At 45.3% G+C, this 22971-nt stretch overlaps 1 protein-coding gene across 1 annotated transcript in view; it reads right to left on the minus strand.

Annotated features, from left to right (window-relative positions):
• Positions 1 to 12653: 12653 nt before the first annotated feature.
• Positions 12654 to 22971, minus strand: part of thbs3a (thrombospondin 3a) — a 21297-nt gene continuing 10979 nt past the window's right edge. The window contains exons 10-17 of the mRNA XM_078287041.1: positions 22926 to 22969; positions 22141 to 22322; positions 21059 to 21237; positions 20494 to 20542; positions 20073 to 20269; positions 19250 to 19422; positions 15421 to 15560; positions 12654 to 15286 (exon numbers count right to left, since the gene is read on the minus strand). Coding sequence (XP_078143167.1) covers positions 15225 to 15286; positions 15421 to 15560; positions 19250 to 19422; positions 20073 to 20269; positions 20494 to 20542; positions 21059 to 21237; positions 22141 to 22322; positions 22926 to 22969 — 1026 coding nt within the window. The 3' untranslated portion in view covers positions 12654 to 15224. The remainder of the gene's footprint in view (positions 15287 to 15420; positions 15561 to 19249; positions 19423 to 20072; positions 20270 to 20493; positions 20543 to 21058; positions 21238 to 22140; positions 22323 to 22925; positions 22970 to 22971) is intronic.

The following is a 22971-nucleotide window of genomic DNA, read 5'->3' on the forward strand; positions in this document are numbered from 1 at the left end:
TGACTGACTGACTAACTGACTGGTTTACTGACTGACTGACTGACTGACTGACTGACTGACTGGTTTACTGACTGACTGACTGACTGACTGACTGACTGACTGACTAACTGACTGGTTTACTGACTGACTGACTGACTGACTGACTGACTGACTGGTTTACTGACTGACTGACTGACTGACTGACTGACTGACTAACTGACTGGTTTACTGACTGACTGACTGACTGACTGACTAACTGACTGGTTTACTGACTGACTGACTGACTGACTGACTGACTGACTGACTGGTTTACTGACTGACTGACTGGTTTACTGACTGACTGACTGACTGACTGACTGATTGACTGACTGGTTTACTGACTGACTGACTGACTGACTGACTGACTGACTGACTGACTGGTTTACTGACTGACTGACTGACTGACTGACTGACTGACTGACTAACTGACTGGTTTACTGACTGACTGACTGACTGGCTTATTATAGTAACTGACAGACTGGTTTACCAACTGACTGACTGACTGACTGACTGACTGACTGGTTTACTGACTGACTGACTGACTGACTGACTGACTGGTTTACTGACTGACTGACTGACTGACTGACTGACTGGTTTACTGACTGACTGACTGACTGACTGACTGACTGACTGACTGGTTTACTGACTGACTGACTGACTGACTGACTGACTGACTGACTGGTTTACTGACTGACTGACTGACTGACTGACTGACTGGTTTACTGACTGACTGACTGACTGACTGACTGACTGGTTTACTGACTGACTGACTGACTGACTGACTGACTGACTGACTGGTTTACTGACTGACTGACTGACTGACTGACTGGTTTACTGACTGACTGACTGACTGACTGACTGACTGACTGACTGGTTTACTGACTGACTGACTGACTGACTGACTGACTGACTGACTGACTGGTTTACTGACTGACTGACTGACTGACTGACTGACTGACTGGTTTACTGACTGACTGACTGACTGACTGACTGACTGACTGGTTTACTGACTGACTGACTGACTGACTGGTTTACTGACTGACTGACTGACTGACTGACTGGTTTACTGACTGACTGACTGACTGACTGACTGACTGACTGGCTGACTGGCTGACTGGTTTACTGACTGACTGACTGACTGACTGACTGGTTTACTGACTGACTGACTGACTGACTGACTGACTGACTGACTGGTTTACTGACTGACTGACTGACTGTGACTGACTGACTGACTGGCTTATTACAGTAACTGACTGACTGACTAGTTTACTGACTGACTGACTGACTGACTGACTGACTAGTTTACTGACTGACTGACTGACTGACTGGTTTACTGACTGACTGACTGACTGTGACTGACTGACTGACTGGCTTATTACAGTAACTGACTGACTGACTAGTTTACTGACTGACTGACTGACTGACTGACTGACTGACTGACTGACTGACTGGTTTACTGACTGACTGACTGGTTTACTGACTGACTGACTGACTGACTGACTGACTGACTGACTGACTGGTTTACTGACTGACTGACTGACTGACTGACTGACTGACTGACTGGTTTACTGACTGACTGACTGACTGACTGACTGACTGACTGACTGACTAACTGACTGGTTTACTGACTGACTGACTGACTGGCTTATTATAGTAACTGACAGACTGGTTTACCAACTGACTGACTGACTGACTGACTGACTGACTGACTGGTTTACTGACTGACTGACTGACTGACTGACTGACTGGTTTACTGACTGACTGACTGACTGACTGACTGACTGACTGACTGACTGGTTTACTGACTGACTGACTGACTGACTGACTGACTGACTGACTGGTTTACTGACTGACTGACTGACTGACTGACTGACTGACTGGTTTACTGACTGACTGACTGACTGACTGGTTTACTGACTGACTGACTGACTGACTGACTAGTTTACTGACTGACTGACTGACTGGTTTACTGACTGACTGACTGACTGACTGACTGACTGACTGGTTTACTGACTGACTGACTGACTGACTGACTAGTTTACTGACTGACTGACTGACTGACTGACTGACTGACTGACTGACTGACTGGCTGACTGGTTTACTGACTGACTGACTGACTGACTGACTGGTTTACTGACTGACTGACTGACTGACTGACTGACTGACTGGTTTACTGACTGACTGACTGACTGTGACTGACTGACTGACTGGCTTATTACAGTAACTGACTGACTGACTAGTTTACTGACTGACTGACTGACTGACTGGTTTACTGACTGACTGACTGACTGACTGACTGACTGACTGACTGGCTGACTGGTTTACTGACTGACTGACTGACTGACTGACTGGTTTACTGACTGACTGACTGACTGACTGACTGACTGACTGACTGGTTTACTGACTGACTGACTGACTGTGACTGACTGACTGACTGACTGACTGGCTGACTGGTTTACTGACTGACTGACTGACTGACTGACTGGTTTACTGACTGACTGACTGACTGACTGACTGGTTTACTGACTGACTGACTGACTGACTGACTGACTGACTGACTGACTGGTTTACTGACTGACTGACTGACTGACTGACTGACTGACTGACTGACTAGTTTACTGACTGACTGACTGACTGACTGACTGACTGACTGACTGGTTTACTGACTGACTGACTGACTGACTGACTGACTGGTTTACTGACTGACTGACTGACTGACTGACTGACTGACTGACTGACTGACTGACTGGCTTATTACAGTAACTGACTGACTGACTAGTTTACTGACTGACTGGGTTACATAAACTAACCAGTTTGCTGACTTACTGCCTGGTTTACTGACTGGTCTTCTAAATGACTGGTGTACTGACTGCCTGGTGTGTGTGGTCTGCAGACAACTGACCTTTAGTCCAGTTTAACAGACCTGCAGGTGGGAGGGGCTGAGTGTGTGTGTTGGGGGGGGGGGGCTAGACTAAATTTACCACCCAGTTGCCCCCATAGTTACAGCAGATAGATAGATAGATAGATAGATAGATAGATAGATATTTTCTTTCATAAATATTTTTCATTCATTTTTGTTTCTTCACTTTGCCATTTTGTTATTGTGACAGAAATCTGACAAACATAAAGAGAGAGAGACAGACAGAGAGAAAGAGAGAGAGAGCGAGAGAGAGAGAGAAAGAGAGAGAAAGAGACAGAGAGAGAGCAAGAGAGAGAAAGAGAGGGAAAGAGAAAAAGAGAGAAAGAGAGAGAGAGCGAGAGAGAGAGACAGAGAGAGAAAGACAGAGAAAGAGAGAAAGAGAGAGAGAAAGAAAGAAAAAGAGAGAGTTATTAATGTTATCATTATTGATCAGTAAGCTTTGGCAATATATACTGAACTGTACTTCATGCCAGTAAAGCTCATTGAATTGAATTGAATTGAATTGAGAGAGAGAGACAGAGAGAGAGAGAGAGAGAGAGAGAGAGACAGAGAGAGAGAGAGTCTGTTCCTCTATATTTATATTCAGCAGGTCAGTTTACTGTCTGTTGTGTTTCTCTGCAGGCTTTCTGTTAGTGATGCAGCTGCACTTTTGGAGTTTGGCTGTGACACACACACACACACACACACACACACACACACACACACACACACTTCAACATTGTGAATTAAACACCAATGTGTTACTTCCAAGATTTACAACCCTGGAAACAAACAAACACACACACACGCATGCACGCACACACACACACACATGCACACACACACACACACACACACACGCACACACACACTTATGAACACAATCCAAAGACAACAGATTGTTTTATGGTGGACACAGCTGAGGACCCTGATTTGACTGAGTGTTTCTGATTGGTTCAGGTGAGAAGCAGAGTGTTTCTAATTGGCTCATAGTTAATTGACGTTTTAATCCTCAAATAGGAGCACTGCATTGAATTTTGGGGTTATATATAAGCAAATATAAGTAAATTAATACAATTTAATAAATTAACTACTCCAAATGAAATTATTAATTTGAATTATTAAAACTATGTTCTTAAAAATAAATTATAAATAAATAATTAATAATAAATATTATTTTATATATATTTTATATTTAATAATAATAAATATACAATAGATTATATATTCATATATACTCATATAGCAAAATTCTATTTCTTTTTGTTGTATCCTATTACTACTTTGCTGCAATTTCCCAATAAATTTCTCTCTAATGTTTCCTCTAATCTAATCCTGCTTTGTTGGAAAAGTCAGCTGCATTTGTTCCAGTCAGATTTTAAAGTAACAGACAATATATCATAAGTTAATTAATCACAGTAAGACACATCAATCTGGTTTTCAATAGAAGCGTATATTTTCATTCTGGTCTTTTCTGTGACTCAACAGTAGAATCAGCTCCTGCATCAGCAACATTACAATCAACCAACAGGTCAGAGGTCAGAGGTCACAGCACTCTGATAATAGATGGAACAAATATTCCTGTGAGCTGAAAATGATCATAATGACAGAGAGTTTTAAGTTATTTTAAGACTGTATACATAAAAAATAGAAGTACAAAAACAAGTAGTAGAAGTAACAGTACTTACTTGTAGCAGTAGCAGTAGTAGCAGTAGTAGTAGTCCTAGCACTAGTAGTAGTAGTAATATTAGTAGTAGTATCAGTAGTAGTAGTGGTAGTAGTAGTAGTAGTAGTATCAGTAGTAGTAGCAGTAGTAGTAGTAGTCCTAGCACTAGTAGCAGTAGTAATATTAGTAGTAGTATCAGTAGTAGTAGTCGTAGTAGTAGTAGTAGTAGTAGTAGTAGTAGTAGTATCAGTAGTAGTAGCAGTAGTAGTAGTAGTAGCAGTAGTAGTAGTAGTAGTAGTAGTAGTAGTATCAGTAGTAGTAGCAGTAGTATTAGTAGTAGCAGTAGTAGTAGTAGTAGTAGTAGTAGTATCAGTAGTAGTAGCAGTAGGAGCAGTAGTAGAGTTTGGTGTACTTTGACTTTGTCCTTTGTATCAAACTGAATCTTCAGTAAATTATTTCCTCTGAGGTTTGAAGTTTCATCAGAAACCTGCAGCAGCAGTTTGAGCTTCAAACTGAAACAACATGCAGCCTCCTGATGAAGAGCTGAGATGATGCTGGGACTGACTGAGACTGAGACTGAGACTGACTGAGACTGAGACTGACTGAGACTGAGACTGAGACTGACTGAGACTGACTGAGACTGACTGAGACTGAGACTGACTGAGACTGAGACTGAGACTGACTGAGACTGACTGAGACTGAGACTGAGACTGAGACTGAGACTGAGACTGACTGAGACTGAGACTGACTGAGACTGACTGAGACTGACTGAGACTGAGACTGAGACTGACTGAGACTGAGACTGACTGAGACTGAGACTGACTGAGACTGACTGAGACTGAGACTGAGACTGACTGAGACTGACTGAGACTGAGACTGACTGAGACTGAGACTGAGACTGACTGAGACTGAGACTGACTGAGCCTGACTGAGACTGACTGAGACTGACTGAGACTGACTGAGACTGAGACTGACTGAGACTGAGACTGAGACTGAGACTGACTGAGACTGAGACTGACTGAGCCTGACTGAGACTGACTGAGACTGAGACTGACTGAGACTGAGACTGAGACTGAGACTGACTGAGACTGAGACTGACTGAGACTGAGACTGACTGAGCCTGACTGAGACTGACTGAGACTGAGACTGAGACTGACTGAGACTGAGACAGACTGAGACTGAGACAGACTGAGACTGAGACTGACTGAGACTGAGACTGAGACTGACTGAGACTGAGACTGAGACAGACTGAGACTGAGACTGACTGAGACTGAGACTGAGACAGACTGAGACTGAGACTGACTGAGACTGAGACTGAGACTGACTGAGACTGAGACTGAGACAGACTGAGACTGAGACTGACTGAGACTGAGACAGACTGAGACTGAGACTGACTGAGACTGAGACTGAGACTGACTGAGACTGAGACTGAGACAGACTGAGACTGAGACTGACTGAGACTGAGACTGAGACTGACTGAGACTGAGACAGACTGAGACTGAGACTGACAGACTGAGACTGACTGAGACTGACTGAGACAGACTGAGACTGAGACTGAGACTGAGACTGACTGAGACTGACTGAGACAGACTGAGACTGAGACAGACTGAGACTGAGACAGACTGAGACTGAGACTGACTGAGACTGAGACTGAGACTGACTGAGACTGAGACAGACTGAGACTGAGACTGACTGAGACTGACTGAGACTGACTGAGACTGAGACTGAGACTGACAGACTGAGACTGACTGAGACTGACTGAGACTGACTGAGACTGAGACTGAGACTGACTGAGACTGAGACTGACTGAGACTGACTGAGACTGACTGAGACTGAGACTGAGACTGACTGAGACTGAGACTGACTGAGACTGACTGAGACTGACTGAGACTGACTGAGACTGAGACTGACTGAGACTGAGACTGAGACTGACTGAGACTGAGACTGAGACAGACTGAGACTGAGACAGACTGAGACAGACTGAGACTGAGACTGAGACTGCATCAATTAATTACAGTGATGCAACACTGTAATAACTGTCAGTACAGCCTGTGAGTACATATGTTAATATTACACCAGGTTCATATTGTGTCTTTAAGCTTTCAGCCATTTCTTTGTCAACAGTTGTTTACACAGCAGCGGAAAAGATCGTAAGTCAACAGCCACACAGCGAGGTGTCACTGATCCAGAGTCAGATCAACCAAAAACAGACTGAATAGTGAATTGAAGCTATATTGATTTTGTTGTTTTGTTTGTTTCAATGCATTGTTACTGTAACATTGTAAAATATAAATCATGTTAAATTAATCATATTAATCAATCAATGTCAGATTTCAGTGTTAATGTTAAGTGTTAATAGTGTAATTTACATTGAAGGTTTAACCGTGACTCTGCTGATTCAGGATCAGTTTTCTCTCTCTTACCTCTGATCAGCTCAGCTCAGAAACCCTCCATGTCTCCGCTTCCCTGGCTGCAAATCCAGAGGAGATGTGGACCGCCAGCCGCCTCACCCAGCCAAACCCCGACCTGGAGGTCTGTCCAGGTCTCTGCAGGTCTGTCCAGGTATCTGCAGGTCTGTCCAGTCTCTTCAGGCCTCTCGAGTCTCTGCAGGTCTCTCCAGTCTCTGCAGGTCTGTCCAGGTCTCTCCAGCCTGTGTAGGTCTCCCCAGGTCTCAGTCTCTCAGTCTGTGGACCGGCTGGTTTTCCTTCCTACCTCATGGTGAGTTCACAGCTGAGTGGGAGAAGCTTCAGTCCAGGCTAAATAAATCAGCAACAACCAACACCTGCTGCTCGACAACTGGCCTCTACCCCCCAACACACACACACACAAACACGCACACACATACACACACACACACACACACACACACACACACGCACACACACCACCCTGGGATGCACCGAGGGCCACTGGGGTCTATTTTAATCGCAGCAGCCTGCAGGAAGCGGCTCTATTTGCAACCTGCTGTTGCTGTGAGTGTTTTCTTAGTTTTCTGGCAGCAGGAGGCTGAAAACATTTTATCATTCCAGACTGAAACAAGTCTGTTAGTTTAAGTTAGTTTAGTTGAAGTTTAAATAAAGTTTAATTTATGTATATTTGCATGACAGAATATGAAATATAGAAAAATAACTAAATAAGTGAAACTAATTGTGCAGGTGAGATAAAAACAAAACTGAAATCTGACCGAAACACAAAACAGACCCAATAGCAGCAGTAGCAGTAGTAGAAGTGGTAGTTGTAGTATTAGTAGTAGTATTAGTATTGGTAAGCAGCAGTAGTAGTATCAGTAGTAGTAGTAGTAAAGTAGTAGTAGTAGTAGTAGTATCAGTAGTAGTAGTAGTATCAGTAGTAGTAGTAGTGGTATTATTATTAGTAGTACTAGTAGTAGTAGTACTACTCGTAGCTCTCCTGCTGTAGATGTAATATTCATGTAGTTTGGTGTGTTCTGATCTGTCACCAGACTGTTTACTGTCACTTTTTTATTTTGTTGTTCATGTTTGTCTTGTGAGACCGGCTCCTCTGGCCGGTCCAGGTCTGCAGTGACACCAGACCGCCAGCAGGAGGCGGCACAGAGCTGCCGGATTCTCAGGGAAAGTCGTCTTTAGAGAATGTTATTGATGATAACGAACACATTAGGTAAAACGCTATATAAACCTGTTTGGGGAAAACAAAGTAAAAACCTTAATTCATCACTGAATATCTCTAAAACCTAGAGAATCCAATCTGTCATTTTTAATCATTTAGACAACCAAGGACTTCAGTATTCCTCCCATCCTTTAAAAAGCATCATAATCTGCTCTAATGCCTCATATTCTGTCAGTCATTAAGTCACTCACTCTGTCTGTCACACAGCACCGATCACATGATCACATGATCACATGATCACATGATCACATGTCCATGACATCATGTTGACATGAAGCCTCAAAACAGAACTGCAGTAATCCAATAATGTTTTAGAAAGAATATGAAAATATAAATATCATGCTGACTACAGACAGACCAACAGACCAGTGACAGACCAACAGACCAGTGACAGACCAACAGACCAGTGACAGACCAGTGACAGACCAGTAACAGACCAGTGACAGACCAACAGACCAGTAACAGACCAGTGACAGACCAGTAACAGACCAGTGACAGACCAACAGACCAGTGACAGACCAACAGACCAGTGACAGACCAACAGACCAGTAACAGACCTTTGACAGACCAACAGACCAGTAACAGACCAGTGACAGACCAACAGACCAGTGACAGACCAACAGACCAGTAACAGACCAGTGACAGACCAACAGACTAGTGACAGACCAACAGACCAATGACAGACCAACAGACCAGTTACACACAGTAACAGACAGTAACAGACCAGTTACACACAGTAACAGACAGTAACAGACCAGTTACACACAGTAACAGACAGTAACAGACAGTAACAGACAGTAACAGACAGTAACAGACAGTAACAGACAGTGTATCAGAAAGTTAGATCTGTCTGTCAGTGAGCGGCCTCTCCACGCCTCGCTGCACTGCAGAGGGCTTTGTTAGAGCTGGGAGGGTGTGTGTGTCTGTGTGTGTGTGTCTGTGTGTGTGTGTCTGTGTGTGTGTCTGTGTGTGTGTGTCTGTGTGTGTGTGTGTGTGTCTGTGTGTGTGTGTCTGTGTGTGTGTGTGTGTGTGTCTGTGTGGTGGGGGGCAGTGGGGGGGCAGTGGGGGGGCAGTGGGGGGGGCGGGGCACCCGGTCATAACCAGCAGCGACTGGGACAGAGCCTCCACATTACTGCTGAAAAAATGTGCTGGAACAGTCGAAGCTGCAGTTGAGGCAGAGGAGAGGAGCGGAGTGGAGGAGAGAAGGAGAGGAGGAGAGGAGGAGCAGAGGAGCAGAGAGGAGGAGAGGAGGAGCGGAGAGGAGGAGAAGAGGAGAGGAGGAGCGGAGGAGCGGAGGAGAGGAGGAGAGGAGGAGAGGAGGAGTGGAGGAGAGAAGGAACAGAGGAGCGGAGGAGAGGAGGAGAGGAGGAGAGGAGAAGCAGAGGAGAGGAGGAGAGGAGGAGCGGAGGAGAGGAAGAGTGGAGGAGAGAAGGAACAGAGGAGCGGAGGAGAGGAGGAGAGGAGGAGAGGAGGAGAGGAGAGGAGGAGCAGAGGAGAGGAGGAGAGGAGGAGAGGAGGAACAGAAGAGCGGAGGAGAGGAGAGGAGAAGCAGAGGAGCGGAGGAGAGGAGGAGCGGAGGAGAGGAGGAACAGAGGAGAGGAGGAGAGGAGGAACAGAGGAGCGGAGGAGAGGAGGAACAGAGGAGAGGAGGAGAGGAGGAACAGAGGAGCGGAGGAGAGGAGAGGAGAGGAGAGGAGGAGCAGAGGAGCAGAGGAGAGGAGGAGCGGAGGAACAGAGGAGCGGAGGAGAGGAGAGGAGAGGAGAGGAGGAGCAGAGGAGCAGAGGAGCAGAGGAGAGGAGGAGCGGAGGAGAGGAGGAACAGAGGAGCAGAGGAGAGGAGGAGCGGAGGAGAGGAGGAGCAGAGGAGAGGAGAGGAGGAGCAGAGGAGCAGAGGAGCAGAGGAGCGGAGGAGCAGAGGAGCAGAGGAGCAGAGGAGCAGAGGAGCAGAGGAGCGGTGAGTCCAGGGTTTCTGTTCCTTGCTGTCTGTCTCCAGCTGGCCTCCTGCAGGCAGAACAGGTTTAGCCTTCAGAACAGAGCTGAAACTCTCTCAGGCTCACGGTGCGTTCAGAGTAAAAACAACAGCAGCGTGCAGAAAAACAACACTGCAACCAGACACTGAATGCACCAGACTCTGATGAGAAATCACTATAGCATTCCTATAATATTCCTACAGGGACCTCCGGTGTCTGTGGTCAGTTTCCAGTGACTTTCATGTACTTTGTGGTGTTTGTATCTCTTGCAGTATCACTATAATATTCCTATGTACTGCAGTTCATAGTTGCTGTGATATCTGTATAGTTTCCCTCTGAACTTTATACAGGATTAATAAAGTTCTTCATCATCAGGGCTGGAAGCTCACACTGGAATTCAAGTGTTGCAGTACTAACAGTAGTACTACAGTAGTAATACAGTAGTACTGCAGTAGTAGTACAGTAATAGTATAAATGACTGTTGCAAAATAATTCAAATATTCCAGCATGAACAAAATCTAATTTGGGAGAACAGGATGGAGGTAGAAAGTATTTCAGTATAAGTATAAGTATAAAGTATTACAATATTACCAAAGTATACAGTATTACAGTATACTTTGAGTATAAAGTATTCAGACTGCACCTTGACTTTGTCTCAGTGAAACCTGATGTGTTCTTCAGTACAGATCTTATAACAGAAACTGATGTTTCTAATGAAAATATGGTGAGCAATATAAAGACTCAGAGGAAATCTATATATTTTATTATAGTTGCAGCACATTTAGTCGTTTCCGAAAGCAAAGATGTCCATGTGTTGGTCGTATTTTGGACGACAAACAGAGAAGAAACTTCATGCAGATCAGCAGCAGAGCGGCTTCACTGTGTCGAGTCGTTTCTGCTCCGACTGTCAGAGAGGAAATCTGATTTTTACTTTTATCAGAGGAAAAACATTCCTGCTAGTGAACTGTGATTATCACCTGGTGACCCGTTGTCTTGGTAACCTGTTGTCTTGGTAACCTGTTGTCTTTCTTACCTGTTGTCTTGTTGTCTTGGCGACAGCAATGTTATTGATCAGACTCCACTTTATAGAGAGGAGAAAGAAAGAGAGAGACAGAGAGAGAGAGAGAGAGAGACACAGAGAGAGAGAGAGAGAGAGAGAGAGAGACAGAGAAAGAGAGACACAGAGAGAGAGCGAGAGACAGAAAGAGAGAGAGAGACAGAGAGAGAGAGAGAGAGAGACAGAGAGAGAGAGAGAAAGAGAGAGAGACAGAGAGAGAGAGAGAGACAGAGAAAGAGAGACACAGAGAGAGAGCGAGAGACAGAGAAAGAGAGAGAGAGACAGAGAGAGAGAGAGACAGAGAGAGAGAGAAAGAGAGAGAGACAGAGAGAGAGAGAGAGACAGAGAGAGAGAGAGACAGAGAGAGAGAGAGACAGAGAGAGAGAGAAAGAGAGAGAGACAGAGAGAGAGAGAGAGACAGAGAGAGAGAGAGACAGAGAGAGAGAGAGACAGAGAGAGAGACACATACAGAGAGAGAAAGAGAGAGAGAGAGACAGAGACAGACAGAGGGAGAGAGAGAGAGAGACAGAGAGAGGGAGAGGGTAAGAGTGTGTGAATATGTGAAAGAAAAAGAGGGAGTGTGTGTGTGTGTGTGTGTGTGAGAGAGAGAGAGAGAGCACATGGTGTATGGACTCCAGTCTGTTCAGTCTGAACTCGTCTCATTCAGTCTGAGCTGCTGTGAGTTTCAGACAGAAACAAGATAAATAATCTATAATGTAATATCTAATGTAATATCTAATGTAATCTATAATATAATGTAATATCTAATGTAATCTATAATATAATGTAATATCTAATGTAATCTATAATGTAATATGTAATGTAATCTATACTGTGTCCTGTGTTGCTGCAGGCGGTGCTGTCTGTCCCGGGGCCGGGCAGGTCGGGGGGCGGTGCTCTGTTGTCAGGTTTCCCCCCAATATTGCACTCGTCCCGGCCTCCCCGGCCCAGGGGTCGCGACCCCCCCCCCCCCCTCCCGGCCCCACGCATCTGCTCCAGATGGTTAGACTGCCCTTATTGATCTTTAAGGTATTTTATTTATTATTTTTATTTTATTTATTTTTTTTATTTCATCACTACAGGATTTTCTGATTTATTTTTTTACTTACAGTAGCCGTATTACGTTTTAAAGTGATTAATCTGTTATATTTGTACAGTATCCTTTTAAAAATGTATCATAGGATTATTAAAATGTATTATTGTAAAGGATAATTTTAACTCAACAAACCAAAACTGGGAAAGAATGGTTAAAAAAAGACACAACACAAGATTAAAAGATTAACATTCATCAGGACTGAAACTAGATTAAAAACTGCTGATTCAGTGAAACAGATTCCTTTGTCTTCCTGGTGAAATCATGAAAAACATCATTTTAGGAAAAGTCATGGACTGGGAGTTTATTTCAACAAAGATCTGTACATTAAAAACCACAACAAAATGTTAAAGGAATATTCCACTGTCTCCACATGTTAATCAGGATGAACACTCGTCCCTGTGATGTTAGCTTATGGGTTTTTAACACTGCAGTTTGGAGTTATGAGTTAAAAACATCCAGTAATTGACATGAAGATGATGATTATTTTCCCCGTTTGTTCTACTGTTACAGGACAGAACACAGTCAGTCTATGAGATTTTCTTCTAAAAACACAAAAACATTTAGCAAATGAAGAGTTTGATTCCAAAATGAAATATCCTTGATTTGGAAAAAGACCAACTCTGCCAAACCAGACTGACGGCACAACGTTAAAATAAACTATGGTACTTTTGAAGGAACATTAGGGAACTTCAGTCCAGACTGGATCCTCTAGATCTCATAGATACTGAATGGTGAACTTCAGGAAATCTTTTTTATGTTGTCTTTTCGCAAAATGGATATAAAGCGTTCTGGAAATAAATTCTTCAGATGGCTCCAAACGCAGCAGACAGGAGTTCAGCTGCTGCGTCCGTTCAGTCATCTTCCAAAACATCGTTCATGAACCCTAACTTGAGATCTTGAACGTTACGCAACTTAGTCAACTTGACAGACAGGAGTTCAGTCAGACTGGGAAACACTGGACAGACTGGGAAACTCTGGACAGACTGGGAAACACTGGACAGACTGGGAAACTCTGGACAGACTGGGAAACTCTGGACAGACTGGGAAACACTGGACAGACTGGGAAACTCTGGACAGACTGGGAAACTCTGGACAGACTGGGAAACACTGGACAGACTGGGAAACTCTGGACAGACTGGGAAACACTGGACAGACTGGGAAACACTGGACAGACTGGGAAACTCTGGACAGACTGGGAAACACTGGACAGACTGGGAAACTCTGGACAGACTGGGAAACTCTGGACAGACTGGGAAACTCTGGACAACACTGCTGGACGGACAGGTGGGGAACAAACCAAACCTGAGTTCAAACCCAAATCAGATCTAAAACTAACAGGTGGAGCATTTTTCTTTCCAAAAGTAAGAACTTGTTCAGGTCGGAGTCCCAGCTGAACTACATGGAGGAGCAGCAGGAGCAACAGAACCGAGACGGAACCGAGACAGAAGAGACGCTGAAGAGCGAGCGCTTGTCCGTGAGTCCCATGACAAACACAAACACACAACATGGTTCCTACAAATAACATTTCCTACGCAGATTGAGGAGTCAGGATCCAGAGAGAGACGCTGCACGATATTCAGAGGCAAAGATGAACTCCGGGACATGTAGTCAGCGAGAAATGAATTGGTTGGACAGAGACATATAAGCCAGATCATCGACATCTGGTAATAGTAAGTTAAAGGCAATAGCTATGTTTTTAACATAAAGTGAAAACGTCAGAACACAGCTGCCCACAGACAGGAGAAGGAGACAAGAGCAACACTTGTTGTTGTGCAGTAAGTCGTGAGCGGCTGAACGCTCAGCTCCCTGCGCTGCTCGGTTCAGCTGGACTGGAAGCTGTGGGACTTGAGCTGCAGCCTGATTTATACTTCTGTGTCGTAGATACTCTGTAGGACTTTGCGGTGTCTCCGTAGTTTACTGCTCCTCCCCGAACTGAGCGTAGAGCGACACAAGACAACAAGAGCTGTGATTGGCCGCTCGGTGTCTCCCCCTCCTGTACGGGCCGCTGCGGGCCGACAGTGAAGACAACATGGAGCGGATGAAGAGAGACGAGCTGAGGAGGTTCAGATGTTCGGGTGTTAGGGTTAGGTTAGGTAACCCTGGACGACAGATCATCTCCTGATTATAAAGACACCAGATGAACTGAAATACCAACGTGAGTTTCACTGCGACTTCTTCTGTGGTGACTTCTGTGATAACAAAGCTCCACACTGACATCTAGTGTTTCTCTGCTCTACAACAGAATCACCAACAGAAGTAGAAATGCTCATTTATGGTTTGACGCAGAAGTATGCTGGTCTTAAGGTTCACTTGCTTCTACTCTTTCCCCTCCCTGTTATCTGAAGCTCTAAACCAAACTAGCTGACTGATGGGAAATGAGCTGTGATGCCAAATCGTGGTCAGAATCGTCTGAAAAGTCCCGCAGTGTTTCCCAGTCCGGACCGTCTGAGTCAGTTTGTTTCTCTCTTACAACAGCTTCCCTTTCATTCATCAGCAGACTGGCATCAATCACACACACACACACACACACACACACACACACACACACACACACATACACACTGAAACAAACTCACTCATATGCACACAACGCACACAAACTACAGTATTAGTCTGGATTAAGAGGTGCAGAGGTGTGTGTGTGTGTGTGTGTGTGTGTGTGTGTGTGTGTACAGCTATGTGTGTCTACTGATGTCCTTGTGTTGTGTGTTTGTGTGTATGTGTGTCTATTCATGCATGTGTACAGTATGTGTGTGTATGTGTGTGTGTGCAGTTTTATGTTTCTATTTGTGTGTGTCTGTCCGTGCATGTGTATGCAGGTGTGTGTGTGTGTGTGTGTGTGTGTGTGTGTAGGACAGTCCGTCTTGCTGCTCTCAGACCTGAATGTGCATCAGAACTTGTTTACGATGCGACTGGAAGTCTTCTGGAACCGTATCTGCAACGAGACAAGAAACAATTATCTATCTGTCTGTCTCTCTGTCTGTCTCTCTGTCTGTCTGTCTCTCTGTCTGTCTCTCTATCTGTCTCTCTCTCTGTCTGTCTGTCTGTCTGTCTGCCTGTCTGTCGTACCGTTACATCGGTAGCGCAGGTTGGACCAGATGATGTTCTCCTGGGAGAAGCAGAAGACGCCGAGCCTGCCGCCCCTCATCGTGGTGTCGATCACCACGCCGGAGTCCGCCACCATGTCCGTCCCCTCGTACAGCTTCACCCTGAAACACAAACCCCGGGACACGCCGGCTTACAAACCAAACGCTCACTGTTTTCTGTTGGGGGGGAAACTGACCAGCAGGCGGGTTAGAGGAGTGAAAGGTTCTTGGCCGGTCTGGTGTAATCCAGGATGAAGTTGATCATTCAAATCCAGGATCCGGTCTGTGAAAGTGTCTCATCTGAACCGGGGTCTTAAGTTTTCTATTCTTCATTTGGTTCATCAGTCATTTGTTTTATCATGAACTAGTCTGATGACCAGCTCGTTAGCCGTTTTCTGTGTGGGGGGGTTGATTTTCCCCGAACCGATCACTAGTGACCGACGTATCTGAACCGATCACGAGAGACCGACGTATCTGAACCGATCACGAGAGACCGACGTATCTGAACCGATCACTAGTGACCGACGTATCTGAACCGATCACTAGTGACCGACGTATCTGAACCGATCACTAGTGACCGACGTATCCGGAGGCTCTAACGCCACTGACGCTGCAGCCAGTCAGCCTCTACATGGTTAGCAGACATTTACCAACTGACCAAGAACTCGTCCATTTGAACTAACTTGATTTTGGTGATTTCAACAAATCTATTCTGCCGAAACGGCGATGAAAACAGTTGCACGAGCAGTTCAAACTTTAGCCCCGCCCACAAAGGCGCCGATTGGCTCGATTGTTTCAAGCCGTTGACGAGGGAAACACCAGACTCTGAATCGCTCGACAAAATCTGAGTCTGGAACCAGACATTATGAACCAATTTGGCTGTCAATCACTTTAGGTGTCATTTATGTTCAATAGTGGAGATTCATTTTAGAACCAAACACTTCATGGGCAAAGACAAAGATCGTCCCGTAACCTGCAGGTCTCAGGTTCGATCCCAGAAACAGCCACGGATCCTGACCAAGGATCCTACTACTAATGCTATTACTACTACTACTACCATTACTTCAACTACTACTAATGGTGCTGCTACTGCTGCTACTAATATTACTCACTCTACTTCTTTATGTACTTCTTCTCTTTTTACAAATTAACTCTTAAAATAAATTCAGACTTCGGGAATATTCCAAAGCCAGGTCTGTTTTCATGCCAGCAACCATTTTGTTTGTCATTTGTAAAAAAAAAAAAAACTCCACAGCAGCTTTAAAATGGACGAACTGCTGTTAGAGTTCTGCTTTGGAATAATGCAGCGGGCGAGAGAGGGCAGGGTGAGTGGAGACAGGAGAGAGAGAGAGAGAGGTGGGAAAGTAGTAGAGAGAGAGAGAGAGAGAGAGGAATGAGGGGAGGAGGAGGAGGAGGAGAGCGACCTCTGTCTCTGTCCCAACCTCTGTACAGGGAGGCGCTCTGCTCCCCTTCACTCCTCATACTCTCCCCCTCTCTCCCTCCCTCTCTCTCCCTCTCTCCTTCTCTCTCTCCCTCTCCTCTCTCTCTCTCTCTCTCTCTCCCTCCCTCTCTCTCCCTCTCTCCTTCTCTCTCTCCCTCTCCCTCTCTCTCTCTCTCTCTCTCTGTCTCCCTCTCTCCCCTCTCTCTCTCCCTCTCTCTCCCTCTCTCTCTCTCTCTGTCTCCCTCTTTCCCCCTGCTCTCTCTCCCTCTCTCCTTCTCTCTCTCCCTCTCCCTCTCTCTCTCCCTCTCTCTCTGTCTCCCTCTCTCCCCCTCTCTCTCTCCCTCTCTCTCCCTCTCTCTCTCTCTCTCTCTCTCTGTCAGAATACAAAGCAGCTGTCTCTCTACAGCTCTCTGAATAGAGTTTCTACAAAGCCCTCCCTCCCCTTCCCTCTCTCTCTCTGCCTCTCCTCCTCCTTCACTCTCCTTTCTTTCTCCTCCTAATGGACTGAAAAATGTGGAGTCTGGAGACGCAGAGAAATGTTTGAAATCTGGTGCTGCTTCAAACAATAAGAGGGAGAAAGTTTGGAGATTTCTGCCTAAAAATGAAAAGCAGTATCAGTTTTCTGTGGCAGGTGTCACTGATACTGCCCGACTTCAGAGTTTTATATTTATATTTACATTTTACATCTTCAGCATTTAGCTGACGTTTTTATATTAGTACATTACCGATCTTAGTAGTACTACATTACAGTGTATTAGTGCATCTCTAACAGTGTTTACTATCTACAGTGTTGGTATTAACAATCTAATTAGAACTCAGAACCTCTCTGTATTGTTCCACATACTCTCTCTCTCTCTCTCTCTCTCTCTCCCTCTTTCTTTCTTTCTCTCTCTCTCTCTCCCTCTCTCTCTCTCTCTCTCTCTCTCTCTCTCTCTCTCTCTCTCTCTCCCTCTTTCTTTCTTTCTCTCTCTCTCTCTCTCCCTCTCTCTCTCTCTCTCTCTCTCCCTCTCTCTCTCTCTCTCTTTCTCTCTTTCTCTCTCTCTCTCCCTCTCTCTCTCTCTCTTTCTCTCTCTCTCTCCCTCTCTCTCTCTCTCTCTTTCTCTCTCCCACTCTCTCTCTCTCTCTCTCTCTCTCTCCCTCTCTCTCTCTCTCTCTTTCTCTCTCCCACTCTCTCTCTCTGTCTCTCTCTCCTCTCTCTCTCCCTCTCTCTCTCTCTCCTCTTTCTCTCTCCCACTCTCTCTCTCTGTCTCTCTCTCCCTCTTTCTTTCTCTCTCTCTCTCTCCCTCTCTCTCTCTCTCTCTCTCTCCCTCTCTCTCTCTCTCTCTTTCTCTCTCCCACTCTCTCTCTCTGTCTCTCTCTCCCTCTCTCTCTCCCTCTCTCTCTCTTTCTCTCTCCCTCTCTCTCTCTCTCTCTCTCTCCCTCTCTCTCTCTCTCTCTCTCTCCCCTCTCTCTCCCTCTCCCTCTCTCTCTCTCTCTCCCTCTCTGATCTGCATATCAACGGTTGCCGAGGCGGATTCTTGCCAAGGATTTGGTTGCCATGGTGATGGGTACAATAGAGTACCGGGGGGCCCTGAAGCCACAAAGAAGTTTCGGAGGGGAAAGTATGCAGTAAAAAGAAAGAAAATACATGAAAACACCCAGACAGCCGTTTGTCCAACCAACACCCGGCAGCCTCAGCCTCAGCCTGCCTGGGCAGAACAGCAGAACAGAGTGTTAGTAGTTAGTGTTAGTACTGCGTTGTGCCCATACTACGCCTACCAGTACTACAGTACCCATACTGGGCCTACTGTGGTACAGTATCAGTACTATGGTAGAGTGATACGTATAGTCTACTGTATGGCCCTGTAACACTGCTTTTACTTATGTACAAATAAAGTGTTCTAATATTATTAATAATGTTATCTATCTCATTATTGTTCATAGTATTATTATCATCAATAGTCTTAGTAGTAGCAGTAGTATTGGTGGTAGCAGCAGTAGTAGTAACAGTAGTAGTAAAAGTGGTAGTATTAGTAGAAGTAGTAATGGTAGTGACAGCAAATAGTAGTAGTAGTAACAGTAATAGGAGTAGCAGTATTGTTCGGGTTCCCATTTTCTGAATGTGACTTCGTGTTAAGGTCAGAGGTCGTAACCCCGCCAGTCAGCAGTGTTCAGTTCTTTATACAGACGACGACCTGCAGGTCAAATAAAACTTTACAGCTCAAATTCCAATGTGAACCAGATTGTTCCAAATGTCTGGACACACCGCCTTGGTTCCCTCTTCAGGAGTCTGGATGGGGGGGGTCTTACCTGATGTAGCCCACCTGGGGGTCTGGATTTGGGGGTCTTACCTGATGTAGCCCACCTGGGGGTCTGGATTTGGGGGTCTTACCTGATGTAGCCCACCTGCGGCCGGTGGCTGAGGTGCCAGCGGTAGGAGGTTTTGTCCTTCCAGCCCACGTTGCGAGGGTCCTGCCAGAGGAGCTTCACCTCCCCGGTGGTATCGCCGGTGTGCCACAGGGCGTTCCTCAGGAACTCCCCCGGCCCCGTCCGGGACTTCACCGCCTGGAGGAGGGAGGGAGGAGACGGTGACTAAGTGACTAATTAACTAATTAATTAACAGCTGACCAAGCTTCAGCTGCAGGGTGGGCAGGACCATGGCTCTGAAGAGACGGATGGACAAACTATCAATCAATCAACCTTTATTTATATAGCACATTTCATGCAAACAAATGACATTTAATGTTCTCTGTCAGTGACTTCAGTTGTGTAATCATGTTCTCTCATGGCACCTTGGGCCCAATTACCAGAATTTCAGTTTTATCTTTGTTTAACTGAAGAAAATGTTGTGCTAACCGTGCATTGATCACTGAAATACAGTTACTAAGGGCATTCAAAGGACGAAGTTCATCTGGCATGACTGAGATATATAGCTGCGTATCATCTGCATAGCAGTGGACACTGATGCCGTGTTTGTGAATGACGGCCCATAGTGGGAGCATATAGAAGCTAAAAAGGATTGGGCCTAAAATCGAGCCTTGGGGCACACCACATGTAATACCAAGTCTCTGTAATGAGTGCTCACCCAAATAAAGTCACGATTTATTAGGTAGGACCTGAACCGATTTAAAACCATGCCAGAAAGATCAAATCACTTATGCAATCTATTTAGATGGATCACATGGACTCATTATCTAACTAACTAACTAACCGACCTTCAGCTGCAGGGCGGGCAGGGCCATGGCTCTGAAGGGGATGGACTGCCAGTAGGTCTGTTCAGTCTGTTTCCACATCACCACGTAGAAGCTGGAGGAGTCCTGGTAGCCGAAGATGAAGCCGGCGTAGTCGTCGTCGGTCACCGTGTTGACGTGGAACGTTCCCTCAAAGTCCACGCCGTTAAATGCCGTGTAGCCTGGAGGGACAGACAGGTTTTACACTGCTACTGCGTGTTTTCCATTTCTAAATTCCAAACTTCTCACAGATCAGAAATTCTTGTTCAGTGTTCAATGGCATGTTGAGTTGTGTATGTGTGAGGAGGTGTGGGAGGAGGGGTGGGGGGGCTGTGTTGGACTGTATGAAGCAGGGCAGTACTGAAAAAGTAGATTTTGGGTAAATAAAGGTAAAAAGTGTACCTACCTACAGCTAAACCAGGATCACTGTTCATCGTCTGGACTATCTCCATGCCCTGGAGACAAGATACATTTTTTAATTGGGCTTGTGTTTGTGTGTCATGAACCATAAGCTCCCAAACTTTTTCAAATGAAGATATGCATTAGACCAAGGACCACCATCAGATCACATTTTGTCCCAAGGACCCCAGATTTTCATTAAGATTTTCATTGTTAGAAATCACATGGCACAGAATTATATACCTGTAGGTAGGTAGAGTGAAACCAGTTCGTAACAGACATCCTCGTACATTCTCTCTTTTGCTGACCAATAGTCAGTGAAATTAGTAGTCAGTGAGCAGTGAAATTAATCTTTTTCCACAATTTACTGGAACCCCCCTGGAACTCCCTCAAGGACCCTTATAGGTCCCTATACCTGACATTAGGAACCATACAAAGTATATACTGTACAATTGCTACCTGGACATGATCAAATTTATTTTCCAGTCTTGTCCAGACTTTCCAGACCTGTGAAGGAAGTCTGTCGCAGTGCTGCTCAGTACCCGAGTTAGACATGAAGGGTCAAAGGTCACCTGATTGAGCACCACCCAGTTGGGGTCGATCTGGGCTTCGCCCTCAGGGTCCAGGATGACCGTCTGATAGGCCCGGAAGTCCGTCAGGGTGACCTCAGCGCTCTCTGGACACACGTCAATCAAATCCATCACTGCGTCGTTGTCGAAGTCGTTCTCACACACGTCGCCAACGCCATTAGCTGAAACAGACAGTTAAGTGTAACAACAACCTCATATTTTAAATCTTGGTATGTGTTTGTTCACTAAAGTTTTCAAATGTCTTACAACTTTCCAACTGGTTTTATTAAAAATGCTTTTGAAATGAATGTGACCTGACTTGATGCTGATTAATCATCACAAATGATAAACCTAATTTAGACAAGCAACACATTGAATGACAGCCCAAAATAAAAACAAATGATGGTACTTTTAAAAGGATAGTTGGGAAAGTCCTTGGTACAGATAGTGAATGATGATGTGGTGTTGTAGTCTAACCAGGACTGAATATATGGAATCACAGTGGAAATGACTCAATGTCTACCTTTGGTCTATCTAACTAGCATGCTTTGTGCGCAGTGACGTTTGTATCCATCAGCCAAACTAATCCCCTCCATCTGCAATTTGTGACTGGCTAAAAAACATCCAAAGCAAAGAGTAAAATAACAGAGGAGCATTGCTAAGATTTTATTACACTCTTTACCCTGCAATTCTGATCCCGTCTAAATGGGGCTTTAAACAGGGTGAGCGTTACCGTCTGAGTCTTTCTGGTTGGCGACGGACAGGGGTGAGCGTTACCGTCTGAGTCTTTCAGTTTGGTGACGGACAGGGGTGAGCGTTACCGTCTGAGTCTTTCAGTTTGGTGACGGACAGGGGTGAGCGTTACCGTCTGAGTCTTTCAGTTTGGCGACGGACAGGGGTGAGCGTTACCGTCTGAGTCTTTCAGTTTGGCGACGGACAGGGGTGAGCGTTACCGTCTGAGTCTTTCAGTTTGGCGACGGACAGGGGTGAGCGTTACCGTCTGAGTCTTTCAGTTTGGCGACGGACAGGGGCGAGCGTTACCGTCTGAGTCTTTCAGTTTGGCGACGGACAGGGGCGAGCGTTACCGTCTGAGTCTTTCTGGTTGGGGTTGGTGATGAGTCGGCAGTTGTCGACGTCGTCAGGGATGCCGTCGTTGTCGTCGTCATGGTCACAGTCGTCGCCGAGGCCGTCGTTGTCCGAGTCCAACTGAGAACTGTTGGGAATGTCTGGACAGTTGTCCCTGCTGTCCTGGTGACCGTCGCCGTCCCTGGACACACACACACACACACACACACACACACACACACACACATAGGAGTCAGGTTTTTAGCTGGTTTCAAAGATGATTTGTGCTTGTTTCAATTGAACTTGTTTGTTTCTGTTAATTTAATATAATTTAATGTGTAAACAAACTGAATTAAATATTTATTTGTCATTAAAGACAGTTGATGGTTTTCTATTGTTTTCAACTGTCTAGACCATCAATTGGAAATTTAATGGATAAAACAGCAACACTTATCTAAGTAACTAAGAAGAACAGCCTCGGTTTTAGCTTTATTACAATGCATTTTTCAATTCATCCAATGGGTTTTGAAAGTTTCATCAGCTCGAGGTCAGAGACTTTCTCAACCCACAGAGGAACATGTAATCCTTCAACTGATGTGGAAACATGAAAATCACCTAAACTGGAGTTATGAGCACTGCATGAAAGAGAGATATCTGTAAGAAAATAGGTTTTCACACAACAAAAGCAATTTGTTCACACAGTGGAACGTCATGAAGGCGAGTTGAGAAGGGAAGTAACACTGCATACGTGTGTGTGTGTGTGTGCGTGTGTGTGTGTGTGTGTGTGTGTGTGTGTGTGACTTACGTGTCCAGGTTGGTATCACACACGTCTCCCACCAGGTCGTTGTCGA

This window comes from Centroberyx gerrardi, chromosome 12, assembly GCF_048128805.1.
Source record: "Centroberyx gerrardi isolate f3 chromosome 12, fCenGer3.hap1.cur.20231027, whole genome shotgun sequence".
In the NCBI taxonomy this organism is placed as follows: Eukaryota; Metazoa; Chordata; class Actinopteri; order Beryciformes; family Berycidae; genus Centroberyx; species Centroberyx gerrardi.